The 11004-nt window shown below is 42.9% G+C and overlaps 1 protein-coding gene across 1 annotated transcript in view; it reads right to left on the reverse strand.

The window, feature by feature from the left end:
- RSPO3 (R-spondin 3) overlaps positions 1-9738 on the reverse strand; it is a 76247-nt gene extending 66509 nt beyond the window's left edge. Inside the window, exon 1 of the mRNA XM_019729476.3 lies at positions 9579-9738. Within this exon, the coding sequence (XP_019585035.1) occupies positions 9579-9675 (97 nt within the window). The 5' untranslated portion in view covers positions 9676-9738. The remainder of the gene's footprint in view (positions 1-9578) is intronic.
- Between the last annotated feature and the right edge of the window lie 1266 nt (positions 9739-11004).

Here is an 11004-nt window from a genome sequence, read left to right on the forward strand (position 1 = left end):
ATTGATAAACAACATAGGACTATCGGATTTCTTTATATTTTAAACTACTATCTGTTCAAATGACAGATACCTTGTCTCTTATCTCACTCCACACAAGTCTGTTTCATCTGTTTCACCCTTGTGAACTGGCACTGTTTTCAATAGTTGCTCAGCAGTAATAGTTATTCTTGAATGAAGGGTCCAACAGTAGTTGGCTGCACGTTAGAATCACCAGGACTACTTTTGAGAATACAGATGTTCAGGCCCCATCCCCAGACCTTGTTTCATTGGGTTTAGGGTGGAGTCTGGCATTGGTTTGCTTTGTTCTGAAAGGTTCCCAGGTGATTCTCATTTGAAATCAGGGTTGAAAAATCACTGTACCAAAGCCCATAAAGCAAGAATTTGGAGTGGAGGTTACTGTTAATGTTCATGGTAAACGTAATATAAATAACAAATTTTATGAAGCACCATAAAGATAACTTTTCTGGATCACAAAAACTAGCCAGTGAAATATCTATTGTGGTTGTAAATTACATAGAAGGATTTTGATATTTAACTGCAAAATTATAGACTCTGCCCACATCCTCATGCCTAAGTTAATCTTCTCTTGGACATGCAAACTGTAGATGGGAAGAATAATCTCAGAGTGTTTCATAATAAACTGTGCTATTCTGTTGTTTCTAGTGAAAAAAAAAATCAGCAACTTTTGATGTTTAAGAATCATGAAGAAGGAAGGTTTGAGGAAAGAGAGGAAAAAGGGTAGAGAAAAGAAAGCAATGTGGGAGGGGGTATTAGAATACCAGAAGCAACTTCCACAGCAAATGTTTGAAAAAGATTTGTGGTTTGTTAAATGAGGAAGAGATAATGAGCAAAGAGAGAGTATGGGAAAGAAAAAATACGGTGGGGTTTGCAAAAATGCCTCCACGATTGCCTCCAGTACCAATCCCAGAAATCAAGGAAGGATATGGGCTTTTGAGTCAGACCTGGGCTGGAATTCCAGGAGCACCGCACCTTCACTGACTGATCTGAGGCAATTAACATGGGCCTGTTGGTACCTTCCATCCAGGGTCAGGGTGAGGACTAAATGAGATAATATTTGCAGAAACATCAAGTACAGGGTCTGACACTTCACAGATGATCAAACCACGACAGCTATTTAAATAATAATCATTATCACAACACTCATTTCAACAAGTAAACATAAATGTATATTAAGACAAAATGTATATAAATATAACAGTGGCTCTGAGAACTGGGAAGCTGTATTTTGCTATGAAGCATTTACACACACTTTAGCATAGTATTTTACCTGTTCCTTATCAGGAAAATGTGACTGCTATCTCCTCTCCTTATATGACAGCCTTTGTTGAAATGCCTGTGTTCATATCTGTGAGGTCCCTTTGTATGAGGGGAGAACGTAACATTGAGAAGACAGCTATTCTTTTTCTTTCCAACTTATCAATCATATGTTAAGAAAACAGTGTTCTAAAATAAGCAACTCACAAATTCTGTTATTTTACATTGTGTGGTGGTGGTTTGTATTATGTGGTTATAAAATGGGGGCTGCTTTACCACTTACTCTCAGGAATGTGCTTTGTATTGGGGTATAATTATAAATATGCTTACCAGCTAGTTTTCTGAGGACAATTTTTGGGAGTGAATAGTGCATTGCATTATTGTGTATTCATTTTAGAAAGATGTTTCAAGGTAACTAAGTCCAATTCCATGCCCATGCCAAGGTCTCAGAAGAGAGCTAGGAGAATAGACTCACTAGAAAATATAACCTGCTTCTGATGCAGAAGGCCCAAACTGAATAGGAGGAAAAAGAGAGGGCATGGGGCCAGGTTGTTACGGAGACTGCACAATTACTCCATGGAGATATTGCAAAGGTAATCCATGCTCTATGTAGATGGACTGGATTCCTTCAAGTTTCATTCCATCCTGAGATTCTCTTATTTTACAAGAACACACTTTGTAGAGAAATCAATCTACTTGAAAGTAGAATGCCACTGCTAGGAGTAGATGCTAGAACCAAAGGAAATGATATAAAAAATCATTTTTACACCTAAAGGAAACTTATCTTTCATTACCATAAAGTTTTTCCAGTTTCCTATGATCTGCGGCAAAGCAATATAGTTCCACAGGTGATAAGACATCCAAGTATAATCTTTAATTGAATGATTTGGCAACTTAAAATTGCAGCTCATGATACCAGTGACCATTCTCTTATATAATTAATACAAAAAGTACTATAAAAGCCACACAGTTGAGAATGACATACTAGACTCTTTAAAATAGACAAAGTACCTTAATGTGATTAGTCTTGTTTTGATACTACCAATAAGAGTGAGTCTCAACGTCAGCACTGCAAACACTTTTAAATAATAAGCAAAACACTAATCGATTTTCTCATGTATTCAACTACCCCCTTTATGTGAGTGTGAATTACTCCAAAATATTTCTCTTTAGCCCCTGACTCTATCTGAAACTTTGCTTTAGAGTTGCTGGCCCTCAAAGTAAAGATAACTCAAAAGAAAAATAAGTTTCCTACCAAAGCTGCTTTTCTTATTTTTCCATCTTTTTGTTTATCTCCATCATTTTTCAATTGACCTAGACTTCAGTCCTTATACTCCGAAGTTTAGTGCCAAATATGGCCCACCTCCTCTTCTCCTTTAATATCCAATTACTTGCCAAGACCTATGGATTTGATTCATATAAATTATCTGCTGTATATGCTCGCTTGCTCAATCTGTAATTGTAGCACAGGGCCTTATTACCCTAAACCTGGGCCATTGCAATTGCCACTCCCATCCCAGCATAGGCCAATTCGGAAAGCCTGTTGTGGTAGGGGGGTTCTGAAGCATCTCTCTAGTTTATATTCCAAATAAGCTCTCTGTGACTCTAAGCCCAAGGAAAAGATGGACCTGCTGAAGACAGAGTATGCTGATACGCTATGGCTACGGCTTTCAGGCACTAGAAATTGTGAAGGATAAGGAATATCATAATAAATTCATTATCTACTTTGGTAAGTTACTAATTAATCTTTGTACGATGAATCTACTTACAATTAATGCATACTTATATTTGTTTTCATTCTTCATCTTTATTCATTAAACTTAATTAAATGAAATCACTCAAGTTTAGAAGCACTGTTTAACTCCGTAGTCATGACTTAGGTTCTCACCAAAAGATTATAAGTTTAAAAGTTTATAGGAATCCCTTAGATTTAAGTTTTTGACCAATCACCTCAATTAAAGATGAGGACCTGCAGCCTACCGTGGGCAAAGGACTTGAATGGGTTACCCAGATACTAGCAGCAGTGCTGGATCTAGAATCCAGTCTTCTTCTCAGTCTGCTTTTCCCAACATACACTGGGGCTTCGCCCTCAATGGCTTCTTAGGTCTCAGTCCCTACCATGAGCTTGTGATGCTTGCTATTCATCAAATTGTTAAAGATTAGATGGAACCCTTGTAAGTTGTGTTTTGAAGATTGAATTAGATGCTTGCGTAAGGCATAAAACAATTAAAAGTTATAAAATATATATTTAATTGGGCAATCATATTCTTTAGTGAGTTTTCACTAAAAAACTTCTAGATGAATTTTAGTGACAGCAGAACAGCAGAAGGTAACTAGATCCCTTGCCAAGACTACAAATAAGGCAGAAATACTCTCATCAGAGAAGAGGTACCTGTAACCGTATTTTTTAAATGAATGTCTGAAATTATTTCAATTTTTCATATGTGAAAAGAATTCAGGTATTTTGCTTAAAAGTTTCATGTTGTTGAAACACCTATGGAGCAGAAAATGGGATTACTTCCCATACAATGGCACTTAGATGGTAAGCATTTTCAGCACTGTCACAATTCTTGAGAATGGAATATTTCATTATTTTCAGTATTGCTGGATGAGTATTTTAATCAGAATGCTAGTAATATTCCTGAATGGAAAGATCCAATGGGCAGAATTAAATAAGTAGAAAAAATGGGCAGTATATTCTACAGATGTATATTTTATGCTTTATATAATTTGGTTATGGTATAACTGCAAAACATTTCAAACTTACTAGGCTGTCCATCAGATGATAAATTCTAAGATAATCCAATCATTTTAAACCTTAAGAAAAAACTCATGGTCCCACATTATTCCTCAAAATCAAAAGCAAGGAAAATAAAACTCTGTAATTTATGATGCAACACTTTTTCAAGTCATTCTCTAAAGAATGCCAGTGCACAATGCTCAGTTCAGAGAAGAAATAGTCCTAACCAAGTAAAACATACAATTTCAACACACTGTCTTGCATGATCCTTACCATGCTCTCAAAACTGAATGATGTTTTCCTAATGGTAACCAAAGTTGATTCTTACATTTCATGAAACATAATACCCACTCTGATGGCATTTCAAGAATTCACTATTTGGAAAAAAATTTCTGGGGGATGGAGTGAGTGAATAGTAAGGCAGTGGGGAGAGCGGTTAACACAATGTCCAAAATGAATCATTTGAATATGGGGGGAAAGATGATTGAGTAAATTACTATACATAGACTAGTTCTATTTCTTGATAGTTCATTCTAATAACTGCAGAGGAATCATTTGGTCTTAACCCTACATAGGGTTCTGACTACACATAATAGTCTATCAACATTACATAGAATTAGAAGAACTATTGTATTTTCTTTAAAAGAAAACCATTTAACTTTAAAATATTTTAGATATGTAGTAGCAATCTGGAAATCTCTGTCCAGATTCAAATAGTCTAGAGTGATCAGATGACTAAGAAATCTGTTTTGTAGTACTGTGGCAAGGGTTTCTCCATGATAACTTGAAAATCAAATTTAACTGCATGTTGTAATTTTCATTCATAGCTTTCTTGGGACCTAATTTGTAGAATGTTAAATTCAAAGGAAATATTTAATGGAGGAATGATTTAGCAAAACTTATCTCCTTACAAATTGAAATAGTGTTCACATTTCATGCTTAAAGGGATATTGAAATGATGACATTAAATCACTTTCACATTCTTGTATTCTCAACTACTTTACATAGAATAACTTAAAACTAAAAGATAATATTTAAAATTATTATTCTTAATGTTCTAGTAAAATCCTTCTATTGAAGTAATAAAGCATTAAAATAGTATAACAAAGGGGTATTTTAAGAAATAGTTCTGATAGTGTAATGATGACTAAATTAGAATTCACAAAAATAAATGTTTTTTGCTTGTAGTTAAGATGTTGCCATTACTGCCTAAGAATTTTAATTTGTGTTTTTGATTCACACAGGTATCACATATGTTGTGGAACATACTTTCTCCAGCAAATTTTACACATGTCTCCATCTATTAAACAATGTTTATCTCAAAAACAAGGTAGACTGGTAACAAAAGTAGACAGGTGAGAAAGTACATTGTAGCCAATATGCAAACCATACTTTCATTCAAAACTAATATTACAAAATGCATAGCAGAGTAAAATATTTTTCTACCTTATAATTAGTTTGTTGTTTTCCAGAAGTAGCAGTGTAATCAGAATCTCAAAGTGTGCATCAGAATCTCAAAGAATGGCTCAACATCTGAAACAATGTCATGAGCAATAACCAGTATATTCTAATAAATGGGTTTTATTTTATAACCATTAAAATTATTTCCCTTGTATTCTTACTCATTTATTTAAAGCATTTTTATGAAAGATTTAAAAGTTTTATAGATTGTGCAACAGATGCTTTGTAATTAATATGCATACAATGGCTTTTCAAAACTTGTATTTATCTGGAATCTAAACAATTAAAACCCAATTAATAGATGGCATCAAATAAAAAGAATATTACAATGGCAACAGATGTTTCTAACAATAGTCTTCTGGCATAATATGATCCTACAATTTCTTCTGAGTAATCAAATAATATTATATTTAACAAGCTTCACTTTGCTATTAGAGATTTCATTATTTGGCAATGGCCATTAATATATAATACATACAAATTTGTATTTATATCATTTCAAAAATGTTCAGTCAAATAGAAGAGTTTATTTTCTGAGTATATTGGGAAAACTGATGGTCTGGAGATTATAATATTTATTATTTAACACGCCCGACATCTTCTTTTGGACATGAATGACCATATACTAGTATAAATAGAAGGAGACAAGTTTCACTTACTTGTTGTATGGCTTTCTACAGGTTACTTAGCCTCTGTTTCTTGGGTTCATTTTCTGTAAAGTGGGAATATTAATACCTGCTTCTATACTTCAAGTGGCTATTTAGGGGCCCAAGTGAACAATTCAAGGGCAAATGTAGTGCAATAGTAAGGTACTGTGGTTATTATTATGGCAAATTAGACCATTCATATTATTAGCGGATAACTTGTAGTTTAGAAGCTGACTGTACCAAGTTGCAAATGCTGAGTTGGAAATAAGTTAACTGGGTTCTGTGTTCTTGATTAAGCATTCTGTACTTAAAGCTAAGGCTTGCCTCTGAAAACATTGCTGCCTGAAGATTTTTAAATAATGATTGCATTTCATTTTTATTCGGAATAAGTTCAATTTCGTCATCTCTATGAATTCAAATGTATATGAATCCAAATAGGTAAACAAGTTATTGTGTATTCACCCATAACTCAACAGATATCTTTAAAGTACAAAACTCCTGTTTAAAATGCTGTTTCTATTATAAACAGAAACAAGATCACTAACGTGCAACAAAATAGAGACATATGGTATAACAGTTGTTTTAGGGAACCAAGAACACTGGTATTGTTTATCTGCTATATCTGAGGATTAGCCATAGTTTCTTAAACTTGACAATAATAACACTACAAATGAATATCATTTTTTGCAGGACACTTTTCTACTAAAACATTTCATCGATCCCTTTGAAAAATAGATCTTACTCCTCAATTTTCTCTCATATAGTTAGTTGATATTTTAAGAGTTTAGGAAAGTGAAGCTATTTAACTACAGTTTAGGAGGAATACTCTTAAACATTCACTTTAATTGTCTCTTGGTGGGGGGGAGGGAAAGACCACTTCTTTCTAAAATATCTTTGACTATTGCCTTATTTTTTTACTAAAAACATTTCCTAGTACTCATTTGAGAAAAAGGCTCTTCACGCGTTTTTCTTTCAGAAATGTCCAAAGAAATGAGTATGTGCACATGCAATTTGACCTTGAGTTTCTGGACATTTAGCAAAACTCTCTCTTTACCCTCCACCCCGTCCCCATTCTCAAAACAAAAAACAAAAAAACAAAAAACAAAAAACCAAAACAAAAAACCAAAACAAAACAAAACAAAAAACAACAACAAAAACCCCCCAAACTGCACCTGCCAAGAAAGACTCGCGTGTCTCCTCGGAGAACGCAAGGGGTCGCCCCTCTCCCAGGATTGCACCAGCAAACCCAGCCCTACGTGCGAAAGAGCAAGGAGCCTCGCCTGCTACGGGGAGTTCTCTCCCAGTCCCACTCCCACAGAATAATTGGAATTTCAACCCAATTCCACCCACTCCCTCTCTCCTTCCCGCTACACAACCAGAGGGCGCCTTTGACTTGGCCTTGAGACGATCAAGGCAGGTCGGAAAGCAGTTCGCCTTTTGACTCCGGGATTCCTCTCTGGTGTGATCCTAGAGGTGCATTATCCTGCTGCTCCCCGCAGCCTTGCGGGAGCGTCACTCGGTAGATTCCCGCACCGTTGTCATCGCTGGGGTCCGTGGGGATAAAAGAATGGCCAACTTTCTTTCCCATGTCTTTCAGAAACAGGGGTCCCAAAACTGCAATCGGAGGCACCTCTGACACTGACACTCAGGTCCCTGTCCCGCCTCAGCAATTGTGTAGCTCCTGGCCCTGCGGATACTTAGTGGGACGAAAGCGGGCATGGGCTATGCCCGGGTGGGCACTGGCTGGGAGAGTGATGGGAAGCAGGAGGCTGCGCTTGTGATCGGTATTCGCTCTCCCCACAGACCTGCGACTCAATTCCCCGGTCGGACCCTTCCAGGAGAGGAGGCGGGGACCGCCAGGCGCGAGGGCAAGGCTTGAGTGAAAGGGTGGTTGGAGGAGTTACGAAGAATACAAACCATTCAGAGGGCAAGAATAATAAATCGGACGCCCTGACATGTTTAGCTTAGATCCTCCGGCGCCCTGCTACGCGATCCTAGAGCCGGTGAGGCCCGGCTGGAGCCCCTGGCGCTCCGGCCCAGCTACATTTTTTTTAAAAGGCAATTTTCAGGTGAATCAAACCTTGTCCACCCTAGGCGAGCGGTACAAAGGTAGCTTTCAGGCGACGCTCACATCCAGGGGCAGGGCAGAGACAAACAGCGGTGGAGAAGTGATTACTAAATCTCCATCTCACAGAAGCCTGTCCTGTGTCCTCTGTGCTGCACCCGCGCGTGCACCGCGGGGTTGAGAGAACTCCGCGCGTGGGACCAATGTCTCTGGCTCCCCGGGCCGGGAGGTCTGAGAGGCCAAAGCAATAGCATCGTTCTCTGCGCCCCAAGAGCTCGGGAAAGTTCCTCCCTCCCTCTATTCACCAACATCCCCCTTTACACCCTGGAGCTAGGGTCCCCACCCCCTAGCTCTGCTGTTTGCGAAGCGACTCCCCCACGCGGCACAGAGGCCAAAGCGGTCCGCGCCCGGGGCTACCCTGGAGCCGGGAGAGGTGCCGTTCTCGCGTCAGTTCCCTCATCTCAGGAAGACGCCACTTTTCACACAGACTAACTGGGTTGAGGGTGCTCTGGAAGTGCCCATTTAATATCAGCTAGGACACTGTCTTAAGAAGCCTTCACAAGCCAACCTTCCAAGTAACAGGAGTCAGAGTAAGACACATCGAGGAGGCAGGCGTGAGTTTTTAGGGGGAACCCCACCCTCGGTATGTTGCTGTCCCAGGGGACCCGGTTAAAAGGAACTGAGATGGTAAACGCGCTCACGCGTGACACGCAAGGTTGTTACTGGAAACCTGGCTCCCAGCGTCCGGTTCAGAGGACCCCACAGCCCCGGGAATGGGACCGCCACGGTTCTGTGTAGCGCGCAAACACGCGAAACCTGAGCGCTTTGAGCGCCCTTCTGCTGCACTCGCGCGTGGCCGGGAGAAGCGGTCGCGCAGGGGCTCGCTGGCTCTTTCCTTGGCTGTCCCCGCGGGCTCTTCGTAGCCGAGCGCCGCAGGAGAACTCAGCCAGGTCTCCCCACGGGAGGCGGCGACGCGAGGTGAGCAGGCACCACGGTCAGGACGCCTCCCTGACGTTTACTCAGTGGTCAGGGGCATCCCTGGGGCTCGAAGTCCCCATTCGAGTCTCGGGAGTAAAGCACAAATCCCTAGAGCTAATCAAACGAAGGACCGAACTTTTGTGCGAACCTGAAGTTACGAGGGGGCGGGAGCCACATTAGCGCCGGTTCCACCCGACTCTGGCACCCTCATGGATGCGGGGGAAGAGCGGGGAGAGGAGAGGAAGGGGTGAGAGACGCCGTCAATACCGGAGCCTAAACTGTGACCTCCTTCGGAGGCATGGGGTGCAGGGCGCGAGGAGAGCTGCGCTGGGAGCCAACTCCGGACAAGCAAAGCGACCCGACAGGTGAACGCGGCGGGAGGGAACAAACGCGTAAAAAACCCTGCACTTACTTCTTCGCTGGCGCCTTCCCCGGGAGGCGTTTTGACTGCCGATGTATTCCATAAAGTTCAAAATGATAAAAAACCAAGAAATCAGTCGCAAGTGCATAGTAACCCAGTAATATTTCCCTTCCTTTTCTCCTTGTTTTTCTTTTGATTGTTAATTATATTGAATGTTTTAGAAATAGATGTAGGTGTTAGGCGTATATATAGAGAGAGCAAAAAAGAACCCAAGCAGCGGACTTCTCCACTCAGATCCGATGGGCGTGCTGGGATGGCAAACGAAGCGGGTCGGGTGGATAGGGAAACCAACTATTGTACTTTCAAATTGTCCGAGCCCTCAACTGCGGCGGGTCGGCAAGGGTGGCTGTCAACGCCGCGAGCGAGGGTTCCAGGAGCAGCGAGCGGCCTCGCCCGGGCGGCCGCAGGTAGCATGGTGCGCGGCGGCGGGGCCGCGGGCTGGATCCGGGCGGGCGACGGCGGCGGCGGCCCCTGGGGCTCAGAGGTTGCAGCGGCTACGGCGGCAGAGGTGGAGGCCCCGGGAGCGTAGGGGAGCGGGCGCCGTCGGCACCGCGGCCATGGCCAAGGGGCGGCGGAGAGACCCTGAGCTGCTTCTGCCGTTCACGAGTAGAAGCGGCTCCAGTGTTGGGCTGGGCTGCCGGGAGCACCCCAGAGGGGTGGAGGGAGGGAGGGAAGGAGGGAGGGAGGGAAAGACGGGGCGAGGAAGGGGAGGGGGTATGGCTGCGGGGGGCGGGGGGAGCTCGGGGGCGGGGAAGGAAACTGCTGGAGCAACAACCCTGAGCGACCTCAATAACTTTCAATTTCAAGAGGGAAAGAGGGAGCTGGAAAAGTACAGGCGTTGCGATTTGGCAGAGGGACGGGAAGAGGCGCCTAAGGGGTCCCGGGTCTGTGGCGGAGCATCTCTGGACACTACAAAGAAGGCGGGAGAACACGAGACAGGAGGGGGAATGGGGGAGGCACTGCGTGCGGAGAAGAGACCTCCAAAGGGTTATTCTCCCGGGGAGAGGTGGGCACGCTCGGCCTGGGAGTGTTGAGGCCGAAGGTCCAGCGGGCACGAGACCCTCGCCCCCTACTCCCTAGTCAGGCTGGGCATATCCTGCTGTGGCGGGCCGAACGCCCCAGCATCCCCGCGCCTTCTCCCCCAGCGCCGGCGCGCAACGACTGCCCCTGAGCAGCTCTCCCCTTGCCCGCTTGGCAGATCGCTGGAAGGTTCCTGGCTGCGGACTCCTTCCCAGTTTTCTTGAGCCCCTCCTCTGTTGCTTTTCTCCCTTCCCTTCAATTAAAGTAGCTGCAGTTGGGCGCTGGGCGGGTGGTCCGGAGGAAGCTCGGTGGCGGCCGACGGTCAGCTCCGCAGCGGGTTACCTGCCTGGAGGGGGCCGGACCCAGAGGTTTGTGCGCTCAGGACCGTCCCTTTGGA

Source organism: Rhinolophus sinicus, chromosome 2 (genome assembly GCF_057876585.1).
Source record: "Rhinolophus sinicus isolate RSI-liver-muscle chromosome 2, RSI-T2T, whole genome shotgun sequence".
Lineage (NCBI taxonomy): Eukaryota > Metazoa > Chordata > Mammalia > Chiroptera > Rhinolophidae > Rhinolophus > Rhinolophus sinicus.